Source organism: Physeter macrocephalus, chromosome 15 (assembly GCF_002837175.3).
Source record: "Physeter macrocephalus isolate SW-GA chromosome 15, ASM283717v5, whole genome shotgun sequence".
In the NCBI taxonomy this organism is placed as follows: Eukaryota; Metazoa; Chordata; class Mammalia; order Artiodactyla; family Physeteridae; genus Physeter; species Physeter macrocephalus.
In genome coordinates this window covers 38,167,693-38,185,799 of record NC_041228.1, presented here as the reverse complement: position 1 = coordinate 38,185,799, position 18,107 = coordinate 38,167,693, and the positions used below count along the sequence as shown (strand labels likewise).

The following is an 18,107-nucleotide window of genomic DNA, read 5'->3' as shown; positions in this document are numbered from 1 at the left end:
TTTTTTTTTTTTTTGGCGATACGCGGGCCTCTCACTGTTGTGGCCTCTCCCCTTGCAGAGCACAGGCTCCGGACGCGCAGGCTCAGCGGCCATGGCCCACTGGCCCAGCCGCTCCACGGCATGTGGGATCTTCCCGGACTGGGGCACGAACCCACGTCCCCTGCATCGGCAGGCAGACTCTCAACCACTGCGCCACCAGGGAAGCCCAACATATGCATTTTTAACATTAAACTTATCAAAGAAGTAAAGGAGGGGGCACACACACCAAGAATCTACAGTAGGCCAGGTTATCATGCTCAATGTGTTCGTCTATGTTAGCTCATGTGATTCCCACAGCAGCTCTATTATCAGGGGTTCTCTCAATGCAGAGGATTGATACACTTAGCTTAGAAAGCTTAGAAAGGTTGTTTCACCAATCCCAGGACACAAAACTAAACAGCAGAGGTTCAAAGCCATGTCTTATAACTCCAAGTTCGGAGCTCCTTCCATCACATTCTATACCTTAATAAATTTGAAGATACTGATCATTCCAAGTAACAACGAATTAAAGCAACAAAAATACCACTCATAGAAGATAAATTTCTTTAGTGGAAGATTGCCAGAAGTCCATGAGAGCTGCTTCTTTATAGGCAGAAATACTGTGCTGCTAAAGGGCACAGGAAGAGCTTCTAGTTCGACTAGAATACCAAAGTAGGAATGGTGAGAAATCTATGAGTCACTGGTTTTCAGATGACTTTTTCTAATAGAAGGTCTAGTGTTTTTTTGTTTTCGTTTTTGTTTTGGCCACGCCGCATGGCTTGCGGGCTTAGTTCCCCAACCAAGGATCAGACCAAGGATTAAACCCAGGCCCTTGGCAGTGAAAGCACAGAGTCCTAACCACTGGACCGACCGCTAGGGAATTCCCTAGATTTTTTATTATATGATAGAAAAGTAAAATTTTTACTGCAGAACTCACAGACCTGGCTCAATTTATAGTCTCTAAGTAACAATAAAACAATACAGCTGCTATTTTACTTTTTCTCACAATTTAAGTACTCTGATTCTGTTGTGTTCATGTCCATGGGTGGCCTTGATTTTTAATTTTCTTAATTTTAAGACAAATGTGTACTTACTTTGGGCAAAGCAGCAACCTGGTAAGCAGCTCTTGCAGGAAAACTACTCTGGAAATCTAAATTTAAAAGAATTTCATTTTAGTTTTCAGATACTATGCTGAAACTCAACACTGCAGGATCAAGAATCTGGTAAGTGCTTCAGATATGTGTCAGTTCTTAGATATAAGCAACGTGGAAAAAAAGAAGCTCATATTTATATTTGTTTGATAAAATACTTTGCCATGATTCCCATGATGTTTAATATTTTAAAAAATATCTTAGTTTTCTGGGGAAAACAATGAAAATACTCACATACTCTGACACTTTGATCCTGTTTGACATGAAGGAGGTTGTTTTTAAAGTGATAATTATAAGTAATGATGCCTTTTCCGTGTTATACCTTTGTCTTATCTCACCAGGTGGTAAGGATACTCATTTTCCCCACTAGGACAGCAATGTTAATAATAACAGATAACACTTACTGAGTGCTTACAACGTGCCAGCATCTGTTCTAACATGTTTACATGTTGTATTAACTCATTTAAATTCCAACAACCTTATAAGGTTTTATCCCCATTTTGCATATGAGGAAACCAAGGCACAGAAATATTAACTAACCAGCTAATGATTCTGAGAGAGTAGAACAGAGGTGGTGGCTAGACCTTATCAAAGAGATAATAAATACAATGTATGTGTTGAAAAATGATTAGGAGGGCTTAGAAAGCCTGAGGAGGGTATAACAAAATTAAGCTTTAGGGAAATGATTTGTCCGGTTGTAGTATGCTATTCTAGGGAATGCAATAGAAGTATCTTGGATGTTTTCATGGGGGGGACACTGTGTGTTTCTAAGCAGGCTATTAATTCTTTTAGGACAGGATCTATGACCATTTCTTTAGCATCTCCCAACATTCCTAATTCATAATGGACACTTACTAAGGTTAATAGCTATATTTCTCTTTAAAATGGAAAATAGTAATAAAGCCAAATTACTTACATTGTTTGTAGATGTCATTGACAGTATTGAAGTCGTTTATGTCAGCCAGCAAAACAGTTGTTTTTACCACTAGGAGATATATACATTGTCATTAGGTTTATTTAGTTATTTGGTCTGATCCAAAACATTACTTAGAAAAACAGTACTGGTGAAATAAGATTCCTATTTTAAGGCAAGACAAGAAAAATTTAAACATACAAAACCTTTTTCTCTGCCCATTTAGTCCTCCTCTCTCCCCTCTAGTGTGCAGTGTGCATCTGCACTGAGCATTAGCCCGACCCCTCCAACAACAGAAATACCTGCCCAACCATGAAGTTCAGTTCTTCTTCTGCTAGCCATGTAACCCCTTAGAACATAACATTACTTACTTATGACCTTATTAATGTCACTAGCTATATTACTTGTGTTCTGCCTATTTTACAAGATTATTGTTTCTTGCATTATCAAATGTGACTGAGCCTCCAATAAAAATAATAACTAGATGACTTGAAATTATTCACCTAAAATATAGTTCTACAAGATCAATGATTATAATAGTGTAACTCTAGATATGGGAAGAAGCAACAAGAGAGAATCATTTCCTGGCTTTTGGCTACAATTAACAGAGCTTTAGTCCACTAATAGCACATTGAGTGGCATATCAATGAAATCCTCGCCTGACCTGGGAATGAGCATTTCTAGCACCGCGGGACAAATTGGTCACGAAATGCCTCCCAAACCTTGGCTGAAATTAAGATCGAAAGAGAGGGGACTGTGAAGTAAGAATGTTGCCCACCATCCAGTTCTACAAGAATCAAGTCATTAGCCACTGCAGTCGCTGACCTACAATACATTGAGAAAGGAATTCAGCGAAAAGATCAGGATAAGGCACTTTGTGCTCTGGGAAAACTGGCAGAACCGGCCCTCAGATATTTACGGGAGAAAATTTTATGAACCTAGTTTTTCACATGTTCCCATACTAAGAGAAGCACTGAAACCATTAACTAAGATATCTGTTCCTCGCGAACAGCAGTAACCTTCTACCAAGATGTGTGCCATTTTGATTGCATGCACCCCTTTGCCAAAATCATATATATTCTGGCCTCTCGAGACCCTTACCTCTTCGGAACTGTCCTCTGATCTTTCTGTAAGTCTGCCAGGTTATGATCCTCAGGTTGGGTCAAATAAAATTTTCCATTTTTTTCTTAGATTGACTAATGATTAATTTTTCATTGATAGTATGTATATGGCTCTGGACTGTCTTATTAAAACGGGACTGAAATTAAACCAACTTCAAATAACAAAGATATGGCATGACATATTACTGGATGCCATGTGTTCTTCACAAAGACCAAAGAAATATCAAACAGAAATGTGAAATAATATCAAGTTGCTCACCATTTGTGAAGTCACAGCCTGCTGCTTTCAGAATTTCACCCATGTTTGTAAGAGCCTGTGAACCAAGGTAAGAAAGGCCTAAGGCACTGATGCTACATTGAAGCTTTAATTCAATTCAATTAACCATCTTTACTAATATCTCCTTAAATAGCCTATGTTGCAGAAAAATCTCCCTTTTCTAGGAAATTCTACTCTTTGTAGGCCACCTCTATACAAGTGAATTGCTTCTTGGCTTTCTTTAATGGAATGAATCTTTCTGAAATACAGTGAGAAGTTGCCTCCTTTTGTGAGGAAAAAGACTGAAGTCTCTTCCTCAGCGCTAGAATGGTGAAATTCTCAGCCAATGTCCACTAAGCTAAAACAGAAATTATTACTGGGGCTCCTAATTCCATATCACTCTGAGGATAAGTATGAGCTAGTAAGCATTAAAACCTGTTTTCTTTAAAGCAATATTTGATTTTAAAAAGGTTTTTTTCCTTTTTCTCAAAAAACAATAGTAGTAAATTGTGTACATGTTTGATATTCTGGGCTTTGAAAAAACATTAGTTTTTCACCCTGTCTTTAATTTATTATTTTTCAATTCATTCTTCCACTTTGATTGGTCACATTATAATAGCTGATGATTTAAAAAAAATAATCTTCTAAATAGGTAATACACAGATATGACAAAAAATTCAAAAGCTATAAAAAAGCATATACAGTGAAAAGATGTCTTCCACCCTTACTCCCCCTCCCCAGTTTCCTTCATCAAAGGTAACCACTGTTTCTAGTTTCTCATATATCCTTCCAGAGACAGTCAATGCTTGTACCAACATAAATGTAAGTATCCTTAGACACACACACAGAGGGTAGCTTATTGTGCGTCCTGTTCTGCATCTTGGTTTTATTTTATCATATAATAATTTATCTTGGAGATCTTTCCATATGAATTTAGTTGTACAGATCTAGCATGATTTACTTAACTAGTTCCTTGTGGATGGACATTTAGGTTGTTTTCTATCTTTGGATATTACAAATGACTCAGTGAATGTATTAAATTATAATTTAATTCCATTTATTGGATTAGAATTATATCCCCCATTCTTATTTAAAAAAACGTACTGCATGTAACCTTCGATATTTCTCTTTCTAACAAAATGTTGACTTTTACTTTTGTGGTGGTGGATTTTTGTTTTTTTTTGCAGGTCATTGGCCCTGATAAAACAATTTCCCAACCCATGTGGAAGTGGCAAGATGTTTTCAACAATTCAGGGTTTTTCCCTCCCATTTTACTGAAATATAATTGACATATAACATTTATTAGTTTTAGGTATATAACATGATGATTTGATACATGTATATACTGTGAAATCGTTACCACAATAAGTTTAGTTGATATCCAATAATTCAGGTTTAAGGTCACCTTGGAAAGTAAAATCTTTTTTTTTTTTTTGGTTGTTAAATGATTCATCACATTTCCAACTTTCTACTGACATAAAACTCTCTTAAGTTAACCAGTAACTTAAAAAGTACTTATCTGATTATTTCTGTAATAAACAAATCAGCCAAATGGATTCTTAATACTCCTCAATATTAAAAAGGAGTAGAGAAGGGAACTTCAAATGTGGAGAGTGACTCACTTGTTTAGCCTCTTCTGCCACCCCTCCTGGCACAAGCTGTCCACTTGCAGGATCCATGCCTAGCTGTCCTGAAACGTAAATGGTCCTGTCGACTAACACAGCCTGACTGCAGTGAACAGAAATCCAGGATATATGTAAAACATAAATATAAAATGTAAAACTCAATGCTAAAAGATTTCTTTGCTAAGACACAAAAAGAACAAAATGTAAAATAAAAAAAATTTATAATTGGACTTCATTGAAATTAAAACCTTTTGCTTACTGAAAGACATCTTTAAGAAAATGAAAGCCCAAGTCACGGATTGGGAGAAAATATCTGCAAAACACATTTAACAAAGGACTTGTATTCAGAATATATAAAGAACTCTTACAACTCAATAATATAAAGACAACTCAGTAAAAAATCGGCAAGTGATCTGAACAGACACTTCACTAAAGAAGACATACAAAAAGTGAAGGAGTAATGCAAACCAAAGCCACACTTATGATACCATCACACACAATAAAGCATCACTGATAGTAACAAGTATTGATGAGGAGGTGGAGAAACTGGAACCTTCATACTTTGTTGGTGCGAATGCAAAATAGTACACACACTCTGGAAAACAGTTTGGCAGTTTCTTAAAAATTTAAACGGGGAATTCCCTGGTGGTCCACTGGTTAGGACGCGCTTTCACTGCCAAGGGCCCTGGTTCAGTCCCTGGTGGGGGAACTAAGATCCCGCAAACTGCGAGGCGCGGCCAAAAAAAAAAAAAAGAACACATACAGCGACTTCTTTCTTAGACAACTACTCAAAAGAAATATGTCCGAAAACTTCACATGGATATTCAGAACAGCATTATTCATGATAGCAAAAAGGAAAAAAATAAAATAAAAAACACCCACGGATAGATCCAACTAAAGACTACATATTATTTGATTCTACTTATATAAAATTACAGAAAAAACAAACAAAAAAAGCAGCAGAAAGATTAGTGGCTGCCTGGGGTCAGGGGTACGGGTGGGAATTGAACACAAACGGGTATGAGGGATTGTTTTTGCAAGGGGGGGTGGTTTGCGGGGGGTGATGTAAATGTTCAAAAACTTGATTGTGGCAGTAGGTGCATGACTCGATACATTTACCCAAACTCATGGAACTCTACACTTAAAATGGTGAATTTTGTATGTAACTTATACCTCAATAAAGCTGTAAAACAAGCAAAAGAAAGCAATGCCGAGAGCGCTCTTAAGATAATAAGTAATTAGACAAGGTTAATCACTGCTGAAGGGTCAATTAAGGATCCACCTGTGAGGGTACACTTTTCTGCAAAGTGCTTATTTTCGGAACTGATTATTTCTGTAATGAGGATACTAAATATCAGAATTAGGATAAGGTCTCAAAAAAAGCATAAGCTACACTGAGACCTGAAAGAGAGCCAAACATATCAACTTTAAAGGCAATTTATTCGTTTTTGGATAAAGGAAGCCCCGCCATTGTTTCTCTTAACTGTGATAAAAAATATACATCAAACATAAAATTTACCATTTTAGGGACTTCCCTGGTGGCGCAGTGGTTAAGAATCCACCTGCCAATGCCGGGGACACGGGTTCGATCCCTGGTCCAGGAAGATACCACATGCCGCGGAGCAACTAAGCCTGTGCACCACAACTACTGAGCCTGCGCTCTAGAGCCCGTGAGCCACAACTAGTGAAGCCCACGCGCCTAGAGCCTGTGCTCCGCAACAAGAGAAGCCACCGCGATGAGAAGCCCGCACACCGCAACGAAGAGTAGCCCCTGCTCGCCACAACTAGAGAAAGCCAGCGCGCAGCAACGAAGACCCAACACAGCCATAAATAAATAAATAAATTTATATTAAAAAATTTTTAACCATTTTAAGGTACACAATTCAATGGCATTAAATGTTAAAAATTTTTTTTGATAAAGAAAACAATATCAATTTAAATTTAGAAGTAAAATTTGTTTTACCCCATTTCACGGTTATTTAGAAAACAAGATATCCTCATTTCTAATTTTCTAATTCCCTATAGTTTGTTTTCCAACATGCTCCCAGTTTTCCTATCTTTCATTTCATGTCATTTCCTCTGATTTGCAGACCGTTATCTTTTTTCTTTATAATTTTAAATACAAAATTGATAATTTTATAACACGTAGCGGGTCTCTCGGTGGGCTTCCCGCTTTCCCGGGTTCCGTTTCCGGGTTCAGCATGTTTCATGAGGTTGCCCGGTGAACCCCGAAGGCCCGCCGCCCCTCGGACCCGGACTGGCCCAAGCCCCCAACTTCCGACCCCACAACCTCCGACCCCACAGGCCCCGCGTCCTTCTCAGCTCCCACAGGCCTCCTGTACCTGTAGGGACCAATGGCCGCTGGGGCTTTCGCAGTGCTGATCACCTTTCTGATCAAAGACGACATGGCTAATCCTTTTTCCTTGCCGCCCCTCGGAGACAACTACCACATATACTGCTCCTACTCGTGTCTCACGGGTCTAACAGCTGGGGCTAGAATCCCTGCTTTAAAGTGTCGCTGGTTGGCGGGGGAGGGGGGTTCGCACGGCATTCTGGGAGTTGTAGTTTCCGTGCGACTCCGGGCCACGTGGAGGCCGCCGTCACAGTGGCGCATGCGCCCTCCAGCTCTCTCGCCGCGCACGTCGCGTCGGGGACTGTGGTAGAACATTGTCATCCTGACCTGGGACTACGGAGCGTCTGGCAGGTAGGTCGTGAGGGGCTGGCGTCCGCCAGGGTTCGCAAATATGGGGGAGTGTGTGTGGCGGTCCGCACCGGCACCCCAGTACTGGCCGGGCTCCCCTCGGATTCTCTCCCTCACACCCAGCTGACCTACTCTTCTTCTCTTGCTGCCTGCGCAGGGGCCCCTCTTCCTGCCTGGCACCTCTTTCTGTTACCCAAGAACTGGGTTCACGTCTTGGTGGGTGTCAACACAAACAAAACTAAACAAAGCCAAAAAAACCAACCAAGACAAAGATCAGGAGAAGGAAGGATTTATTACTTGCTGCAAGTAAGGAGAACACCGGGAATCTTTCCCAAAGCAGTATCTCCCCAACAGAAAAATTGGGGAAGTTTTAAGCTAAGGATAGATACATGCATATTCATGAAGGGGCTCCGGCAGAGGGGAATTCAGCATTGAATTGTGGCAAAGGTCAACAGAGTCCAAGCTTTAGTTGAAACCTCGAGGGTCATAAGAAAGGTCAACATCATAGTTGGTTAGGTTCTGTTGATCTGGTGATTGAGTGCTCCAGGGGGTTCAGATTCTGCAAAACAGCTCAAGAAAGTGCTTCAGGCTAATCTTTGTCATGGAAATAGAAATGGGAGTTTACAACTGATTTTTACTATTGTTACTTCTCTTGCCTGATAACTGTCGTTTGTTCTTTAGTCCCCTTAAGATCACTATTACTGAGACCTGTTTAAAGGCAAGCATTGTGGCCAGGCTTAGATCACAAAATGGATTCCAGCTGACCTGGTGGTCGAGCGCTGGAGTGGGGTTTGAATTCGGAAAACTGCTCAAGAAAGTGCTTCAGGCTAATCTTTGCTATTGAAACAGAACTGGGAGTCTTTACAACTGATTTATTACCTTTGCTATTGTTACTTCTTTTGCCTGAAAACAGTCATTTGTTCCTGCATTCTTTTGTTCCCTTAAGGTCATTAATTACTGAGACCTGTTCAAGGGCAAGCATTGTGGCCAGGCTTAGATCACAAAATGGCTTGGGCCAAAAATGGCTTCTCTTATGTCAAGAAATTCATGCCTGCTTCTCTTTCTCCGGGGACCTCCTACTTCATCTACTTACACTTCAGCTCCTGTGACCGAGCCCACTGTGTCTGTCATTTCTCTGCATTGCACCTCCGGGCAGAGGCCGTCCTGGGAGCAGGCTTGCACAGCCTAAAGCAATAAGATGGGTCATTGAGGGGACCACGCTGAGACCTGGGCATTGTTCACCTACCCCCTCCCATGCTCCCTTCTCTGGGAGAGCTCCCCAAGATTTTCAAGGTGTCTCTGCGTTCCCTTTCTATCTCAGCAGAAGCCTAGTGACTGGGATCTGATTTCAGGTAGGAGATTATAGGTCTTGGTCCAGCAAATGGCCCCAGAGCTGTTCTCTTGGCAGATACTCGGTCATGCTGTATCAGAAGCGGTGGCACTTGGCTAAATATTTTTTACTGTTAATATACGCATTATAGGCTCATTTCACTCCATTTATGTGTGCACATGTACATTCAACAAATATATATATTGAGTCCCTGCTTTGTGCAAGGCTAGGTCCTGGAGATGCAGCAGTGAAAAAGACTGGCAAAATCCCTGCCCTACCCTGCTTCTGAAACGGAATATAAGAAGATCCTCGTTATTCCACCTCATTTTGTTCTACATACTGCTAAGGTTTTGGCTTTCCAACTTCTGGCTTTTTCATTGGTTTAGAGTTGTGGCCTCCCCTTGCCTACTCAGTTTATCCCATTCTACTGTCTCTTCCCATTCTAGTCTAGTCATCCGGCATCCTCACTCCTGAATTCACAAAGCAGATTCCTGAATACTTTCTTCCCTAAGTTCCAACTAGTGAAATCCTATTTTCTCATTGACTTTTCCTGCAGTTTCACAGATTCACATTTCTTAACCTTATCCAGTTTCCTATTGTGCTATACTGCAAAATTTAGTCTCTTATTATATGTGGTCTTATTCTTTAAGTTTTTAAAAAAATTTATTTTATTTTTATTTACTTATTTTTGGCTGCGTTGGGTCTTCGTTGCTGCGCACGGGCTTTCTCTAGTTGCGCCGCATGGGCTTTCTCTAGTTGTGGCTAACGGGGGCTGCTCTTCGTTGCGGTGCGCGGGCTTCTCTTTGTGGGGGCTTCTGTTGCGGAGCACAGGCTCTAGGCACGTGGGCTTCAGTAGTTGTGGCACACGGCGCCGGTAGTTCTGTCCTGCGGGCTCTAGAGCACAGGCTCAGCAGTTGTGGCCCACAGGCTTAGTTACTCCACAGCATGTGGCATCTTCCCAGACCAGGGCTCGAACCCGTGTCCCCTGCATTGGCAGGCGGATTCTTAACCACTGCGCCACCAGGGAAGTCCCTTAAGTTTTCTTTGTTTTAAAAATAGTGAATAGAGCCAGACTGCCCGGTTAGAATCCCAGTACAACCACAAGCTTCGTGTGACCTCTCTGTGCTTCAGTTTCTTCAGTTATGAAATGAGGATAGTGCTAGTACTTCCCTCATGGAGTTGTGAGACTAGATGAGTGAGGCATGGGAAATAGTGCCTGACACAGGAAGTTCTCAGTAAGTGTTGGCTGCCTGATATTCTTTAAGGAAGGAGGCCTCACCTGTGTACTACTTTGGAATACACACAGCCCAAAGCTATTATGCACATAGTAGGTACCCAAAAGCTTGTTAAGTTTGATTAAACTGGATAATTAGGAGGTGTTTTTAACTTACAAAACAGTTCACCATATGATTCTTTAAATAAGGCACTTTCTTGGAGCATTACAAATAATTAAACTTGAGTAAAATATTTCTTGTGAAACAACATACCTGTATTCATAAGGCAGACTTTATATTAAGTCTGAGTCATCAATTTTTTAGGTTGAAAGAAATCAGACATAACCCTTTTAATCCCCAGGTTTTCAAACCAGAGTCTACTCTACCAAAGGGTGTGTCTGATCAACCAGGGGATCATATGCTGTATGAAAAAACATGACATGTCCAATTTGAAGATTTGGGAGAAAACACTTTTATAAAGCCTGACACATATTTAGTGCTCATTAAAATTTTGACTAAGTGGATATGGAAACAAATACAAACTGTGATTGTTAGGAGTAGATGTAAAATTCACATGAACGTTAGGGTAAGAGTTAAGATTCCTTCTGGAAGCTATTTTAAACTAAATCCTCAGACTTGATAATAAGGATGTATTCTATATTCATTCTCTTCTGCTGTCAGAACTGTTTGAGGATCATTGCTAGTTCAATCTGCTAATTTTTTGCTCTCGAACCTAAGCTCAGAGATGTGACTTCTGAAGGTTACCCTAACCCTGGTGTCCCACCCAGGGTTCCCACGTAGTGCTCTGTTTTGCTGGGCAAGTTCTGCTTCAAGCAGGTGGAATAAATTGTTTTGTAGGATAATTTTGAATGGTTCTTAATAGAGACTGATCTGAATCATGTCCTTCACTAGCCAACAAGCTCTGTAGAACTCCATTTACCTCCTACATATTTTTTAGTTTGAAAAATGTTTTGGGGTGTAGATCTGCTTGTCTTTCATTTAGGTCAAAGCAGAATGGAGTGAGAAAGTGAAACGACATAAGTCTCTGTTATTTCATTTATTATTTAAGAATAAGAGCTACCATAAACTGAGCCCCTAGTTTATGCAAAGCCCCATGATTTGTGTTATGTACATTACCTTATTTAATACTCATAGCAACCTGCTGATTATTCCCATTTATAGGAGGAGAGACCGAAGCTCAAAGAGGGAAAGTAACTTTACTAAGATTATACAACTAAAAAGTAAGTGTTAAGGAAGGTAGTGAAGGCTCTTAAACGCTATGCCACATAGGTTACTCTTAATTTTGCATGAAGTCTTGCATTGGAAAGGTGGTAAGTGAATGGAAGGTAGTTAATTCAGTACTACTTATTGGACGTGGTACAAATCCAGGTGTGGCATTTGAAAGTTTGTGCGGGTGTTCTAATTGGCATAATGATTGGGGTAACACTGCTGCCATTTACTGGGCAGGGGTCAGGGATGTTAGCCATCCTGCAGTGTGTAGTACCTGACTGTGCTTTGCATAAAAGCATCGGCTTCATGGATTTGATATACACTGAATTTTCCAGGAATACAATAAATGAGGCAAGATTGTATTTTTTTAAAAAATTTTGTACTTTACCAAAGAGTGTTTACCAATTTGGGAAATTATGTCTCCAGTGGCATTACTACCTTCTCTTAGAGGTACTAGTACAACACACCGGTATTACTTTGCCTTTGTAGCTGTTGCAGACATGTAATCCTTTTTTTTTTTTTTTTAATTTATTTATTTATTTTTGGCTGCGTTGGGTCTTCATTGCTGCTCACGGGCTTCTCATTGCGGTGGCTTCTCTTGTTGCAGAGCACGGGCTCTAGGCGTGAAGGCTTCAGTAGTTGTGGCTCGTGGGCTCTAGAGCGCAGGCTCAGTAGTTGTGGCCCACAGGCTTAGTTGCTCCACAGCATGTGGCATCTTCCCAGACCAGGGCTTGAATCCGTGTCCCCTGCATTGGCAGGCGGATTCTTAACCACTGCGCCACCAGGGAAGCCCCAGACACGTAATTCTGTGTTTAGGTATGAGTAAAGACTAGTATTAAAACATTTAAATGCTTGGAGAATAGCTTGGTTCTGCTACTCTGAGCTTCCCAGCCTCCTAGTGTCCCACTTTTCCTGCAGGACCATTCCCTGTGTCTGACCTCCCTGCAGTCAGCAAGGAAAGAGTTAATGACTGTTGTATGGGAGCTTCAGGACCCTTCTCCAGCTCTACAGATTTTGCCCATGCCTGTGTTGGTGCCTGTGTCAGTGATTATCTCCCAGGGTTAAAAATATCTCTATTTCATAATGCCATCTAGTTGTGGTGAAATATTTACATACAGAAAATAGATATTATTTTATTAGAATTACTTTTAGTTCTCCTTTGCATCACGATGAGGACACATATTGTAGGACATGTTTTGATAAAAGTTATGTGTCTAGTAGGTTCTGTAATTAATGAATTTCATTTAAAAATAGAAAACAGGTGTTCAAACTATTCAGTAAAAGAAAGGAGGCATTGAGTTTGAGAGTTGAGAACTACTGTGTAATAAGGCTCCACTAGGTTTTTGTCCTTTGTCCTTCTTACTTCAAACTGAAATCTTTTTGCTATTCTAAATTAAAGGTACATATGGGAACATATGTATATGTATAACTGATTCACTTTGTTGTAAAGCAGAAACGAACACACCATTGTAAAACAGTTATACTCCAATAAAGATGTTAAAAATAAATAAATACATTAAAGGTACAGCTGGCCTCATCTCAGCAGTAGAAATGAAAGCATCAGTAATTTCTGTTCAGTTTTTGGTGAGGTTACCATATCTGAATAGTGTGTCCCATATTTCATTGATTCACGTGACTCGTTTCACCTAAGAATTTTGATAAACTGGTTTAGCTAATTTAATTTTTTTTACCGTGGCACAGGGATCTTATCTCACACTTCATTTTTCATTCTTCCAATAGACTTTATGCAGTGTCAATAACACTGGTATGTGACTTAATTATTTGACAGTGCAAAACAAAATTATTTTTTTCTGTTGAATCGGGTTTTGGGTCCTTGCTGTAGATCAATATCATGATAACGTTTTGATATCATCAATCCAGCTATAATAAATGGAGATTTATTATATTGAAGAATCAAATTTTGAGTCACGTGAACATTTATTCATTAAATTTATTTTTATTTTTGAAAGGAAGTTCCTTCTCCCTGTACTGAATTTATTACTTTCTTTCCAGAAATGTCTAATGCAAAAGAAAGGAAACATGCTAAGAAAATGAGAAACCAGCCGACCAATGTGACTTTATCCTCTGGCTTTGTGGCTGATAGTGGTGTAAAGTACCATAATGGAGGTGGAAAACCTTTCCAGTCTCAAAAAGGTAAGATAAACATGGTGCTCTCTACACATACTTCCATTTGCATCAGATTGCTTCTGTCAGCTCCTTTTGATATAGTCATAATCTAAATGATAAAGGAGTTGAGTTAAAAATAGATCCAGTTGACCCTCATTATTTGCAAGTTTTGTATTTGCAAATTCACCTAGTTGCTAAATTTGTAACCCCAAACTTAATACTCATGGCACTTTGATGGTCATTCGCGGACATGCAAAGAGTGGGGAAAATTTTGAGTCACCTGACGTGGGTATTCCCAGTGGAGGTTGCCTGTGCCTTCCTGCTTCAGCTTCTTACAGAGATGACCAGAGGGAGGAGACTGGTGGGACAGGGCAGCGTAGTGCAAGAAGCTCCAGCTCTCACCGGGGTTTGAATTCCGATTGTGGGGCAGCCTCAGGCAGGTCACTTAACACTTCTGAACCTCATGTTCTCTTTGTAAAAGAAAGGAAATAGAATCTACTAGGATGAGTTGTTCTTACGATTTAAGATCATAATCTCTGTGAGATGTATATATGCATACATACATAGATACATACTTGTTTTCTCTAGGAGCAGTGGTTCAGTGTTCACTAGTTCAGTGTTGGCTGTGACTTTCCAGAACATAACTGCTGGGAATAATGAGAATTGGCTGTAGGTATTTTACAGCTGATATATTTTATCTGTACCTTAACAGTTATTATTAAATGACACTTCTATATTTCCTGAAAGAAATGCAGTGCATTCATCATATCTGCGTTTAACTTGTGTGCTGATTTTAGAACCTTGTAAAGTGATATGAAGCGGATGGCTGTTCATCAGGCAGCAATAGAAAATTGATTCAGATCCAACATTGATGCCCACTGTGCCAAGTGAGAAGCCATAGCACACATTATCTCATTTAAACCTCACAATGACAGACCTTGCAACATGTTTCATGATTATAGGGGCTTAATAATCATCACTGCCATGGAAATAAACAGGAAGGCTGTAAAATTCTCTACTGATCTTTCCCTGTATTCATAGAGATATTGTGTTAAAGTCAGAATGGTTTGAATGCCTAGACATTTGTATAGAGACTCTGCTTTTATTTCTTTCTTAGCATAGTGGCTCTCAACTTGAGTGTGCCAGAGAATTATGGTGAAAGACTGCATATGCAAAATCATGTGGATTATAGTATTTAAAGGAACTTAGGTGTAAAAGCCACATTGCACTATTTATATGGAGAAAATTTCCCTCTATCTGTTATACCCAAGGTTCTTTCCTGTGTCACACTGACATGATTAGCTAGTGTGCTGCCTCCTAGCTATGTGACCTTGGGCAAGTCAACTCACCTCCCTGCCTGAGATCCCTCCTCCTTAAGGGGAGGACAGTAATAGCCACTTACAGGGTGGGTGCAGGATTAAAAACCTGATCAGTTTTCACCCAACACTCTAATCCTTATCTCTGATAAAAGTGACGTTTTTTTCTTTTTGTTTTCTTTTTTGAAAATGTACTAGAGCCTCATTCTGGAACTTCACGACAGCGGCAAACCAAAATGTCCCACCATTCGCTGGCTGAGTCTGATGCGAAGGAGCAGTCTTCCTCCAGGGTAACCTTTAAAAAAAAGGGAGGATGGAAAGCAGGTCCCGAGGGCACTTCTCAGGAGATTCCCAAGTATATAACCGGTAGGTATTTGTACAGAAGCCAAGTTTGATTGTACCGGGAGCTCTCTGTTTCTCCTGCAGCCAGATTTCTAATGCCTTCTCTCCGGCCTGGGCCTTGGCCCCGCCTCCCCGTCTCTCTCCTCCCCTCCGTCCACATGGGCGCATCTCTCACCTCCAGCCTGGACTCAGGCCAGAGCCTCCCTGGGCCTGCTGGCTCTCCCTCCTTCAGGCTCCCTCTCTCTTACTGTCTTCTTAGAGGTTATGATTTGTGAACTGTTCCTTTTTGTTTTAAAGTCATCTTTGTCACCCCCTCCCCCCTTTTTAAAAAGTATAAAACACCATCCACACTCCTCAGCACAGCATCTCCAAAGATAAAACCCAATTTAACGTACTCTGAGGGCAACCAAAACCTGTAAGTACCTGTCTTCAGGCCCTTTCCAGTCTCATTTCCCAATACCCCCCCTTCACTGTCACCCCTCACTACCTGGTAACCTTGTATTCCTTGTACACACCTTAAGCGTGCCTTCTGGTGTTTCCTTATGCCTTCTTGGGGAATTCATTTAAATTTCTCCAGTGCTCTGTTTATTATTCAGAAAAAATAGTCTATTTTTCAATAAAGAAAACTAATAATAGTTATGGTCACATATTTGTAAAAAAACAGGAAATATTAAGGAAGAAAACCCCTGGAGTCAAAATCATTTAAAATTTTGTTTTTTCTTTGTTATCTTGTGGGATTATTACACTTAAGAATGGTGGTGATTATATTGCATGTAGCTTTCTGTTTTTTTAATTTTTAAAATAAATTTATTTATTTTATTTATTATTTTTGCCTGCATTGGGACTTCGTTGCTGCACATGGGCTTTCTCTAGTTGCAGCAAGCGGGGGCTACTCTTTGTTGCGGTGCACTGGCTTCTCATTGCGGTGGCTTCTCTTGTTGCGGAGCACGGGCTCTAGGCATGTGAGCTTCAGCAGTTGTGGCACATGAGCTCAGTAGTTGTGGCGTACAGGCTCAGTAGTTGTGGTGCATGGGCTTAGTTGCTCCTCAGCATGTGGGATCTTCCTGGACCAGGGCTCAAACCTGTGTCCCCTGCATTGGCAGGCAGATTCTTAACCACTGTGCAAGCAGGGAAGCCCAGCTCTCTGTTTTAAAAAAACTCTTTTTTACCTTATTTTTTAACTAAATATTTTCTGATTAGAAAAGTAAAACCGAATCCTTAGTTTCACAGTCATGTAACAGAAATAACTACTATTGGTGTTAATCTATTAAGAATTAGGGTAGTGGGTGAATTGTAAGCTCATGTGCTTCAAATCTGTTTTCCTTCTGAAACCTACCAGGAAAAGTGTCAATTCAAGATGAGTTTTTAATGACGGTGGTGTTTTCTTTGACAGCCTCTACTTTTGCTCAAGCTCGAGCTGCTGAAATCAGTGCCATGTTGAAAGCAGTGGCCCAGAAATCTTCTAATTCACTGGTTTTCCAGACGCTGCCACGGCACATGAGACGAAGAGCCATGAGTCACAATGTCAAACGCCTTCCTCGACGGTTACAGGAGATTGCCCAGAAAGAGGTATAAGTGTCCCTTAATGTAAATGTTTAGATTAGTGGTTCTTAAAGGAAATTGAGAAGTATTAACCTAACAATTTATTAAAATGAAGACTAAAAAACAACATGCTCATTTTGCATGTTTTTTGGTTTAATCATTATCTTCCCCACCTCCACCTCCACTCCCTTCCAAAATTAGCAGGCCGTTGGATATTACAGCTACTTTTTTTTTTTTTTTTTTTATTTATTTATTTTTGGCTGTGTTGGGTCTTCGTTTCTGTGCGAGGGCTTTCTCCAGTTGTGGAGAGTGGGAGCCACTCTTCATCGTGGTGCGCGGGCCTCTCACTCTCGCGGCCTCTACCGTTGTGGCGCACAGGCTCCAGACATGCGGGCTCAGTAGTTGTGGCTCACGGGCCTAGCCGCTCCATGGCATGTGGGATCTTCCCAGACCAGGGCTCGAACCCGTGTCCCCTGCATTGGCAGGCAGATTCTTAACCACTGCACCACCAGGGAAGCCCTACAGCTACTTTTATTTTTTATTTATTTATTTATTTATTTATTTCTGTTTTCAGTTCTTTTATTTTATTTTTATTTTTTTAACATCTTTATTGGAGTATAACTGTTTTACAATAGTGTGTTAGTTTCTCCTTTACAACAAAGTGAATCAGTTATACATATAATTATGTTCCCATATCTCTTCCCTCTTGCGTCTCCCTCCCTCCCACCCTCCCTATCCCACCCCTCTAGGTGGTCACAAAGCACAGAGCTGATCTCCCTGTGCTATGCGGCAGCTTCCCACTAGCTATCTAATTTACATTTGGTGGTGTATATATGTCCCTGCCACTCTCTCACTTCGTCACAGCTTACCCTTCCCCCTCCCCATATCCTCAAGTCCATGCTCTAGTAGGTCTGTGTTTTATTCCCGTCCTACCACTAATCTCTTCATGACATTTTTTTTTCTTAGATTCCATATATATGTGTTAGCATACGGTATTTGTTTTTCTCCTTCTGACTTACTTCACTCTGTATGACAGACTCCAGGTCCATCCACCTCACTACAAATAACTCAGTTTCATTTCTTTTTATGGCTGAGTAATATTCCATTGTATATATGTGCCACATCTTCTTTATCCATTCATCTGTTGATGGACACTTAGGTTGCTTCCATGTCCTGCCTATTGTAAATAGAGCTGCAATGAACATTGGGGTGCATGTGTCT

General features: G+C 40.4%; 2 protein-coding genes across 9 annotated transcripts in view; one reads left to right on the top strand and one right to left on the bottom strand.

Moving 5' to 3' along the window:
* The window catches only part of RIDA (reactive intermediate imine deaminase A homolog), a 42,048-nt gene extending 34,428 nt beyond the window's left edge, over positions 1–7,620 (bottom strand). For all 7 annotated transcript variants that reach the window (XR_008619477.1, XM_028500443.2, XM_028500444.2 and 4 more), the window contains exons 1-5: positions 7,427–7,620; positions 5,082–5,187; positions 3,463–3,517; positions 2,086–2,154; positions 1,113–1,168 (exon numbers count right to left, since the gene is read on the bottom strand). Coding sequence is in view for 6 of the 7 variants with exons in the window: in XM_028500443.2 (XP_028356244.1) it covers positions 1,113–1,168; positions 2,086–2,154; positions 3,463–3,517; positions 5,082–5,187; positions 7,427–7,491 (351 nt within the window). In the remaining variant the exon portion in view is untranslated. The remainder of the gene's footprint in view (positions 1–1,112; positions 1,169–2,085; positions 2,155–3,462; positions 3,518–5,081; positions 5,188–7,426) is intronic.
* Positions 7,621–7,699: 79 nt separating this feature from the next.
* The window catches only part of POP1 (POP1 homolog, ribonuclease P/MRP subunit), a 47,628-nt gene continuing 37,220 nt past the window's right edge, over positions 7,700–18,107 (top strand). For both annotated transcript variants that reach the window (XM_028500468.2, XM_007101334.4), the window contains exons 1-4: positions 7,700–7,788; positions 13,573–13,713; positions 15,201–15,368; positions 16,738–16,913. In XM_028500468.2, coding sequence (XP_028356269.1) covers positions 13,575–13,713; positions 15,201–15,368; positions 16,738–16,913 — 483 coding nt within the window. In that variant the 5' untranslated portion in view covers positions 7,700–7,788; positions 13,573–13,574. The remainder of the gene's footprint in view (positions 7,789–13,572; positions 13,714–15,200; positions 15,369–16,737; positions 16,914–18,107) is intronic.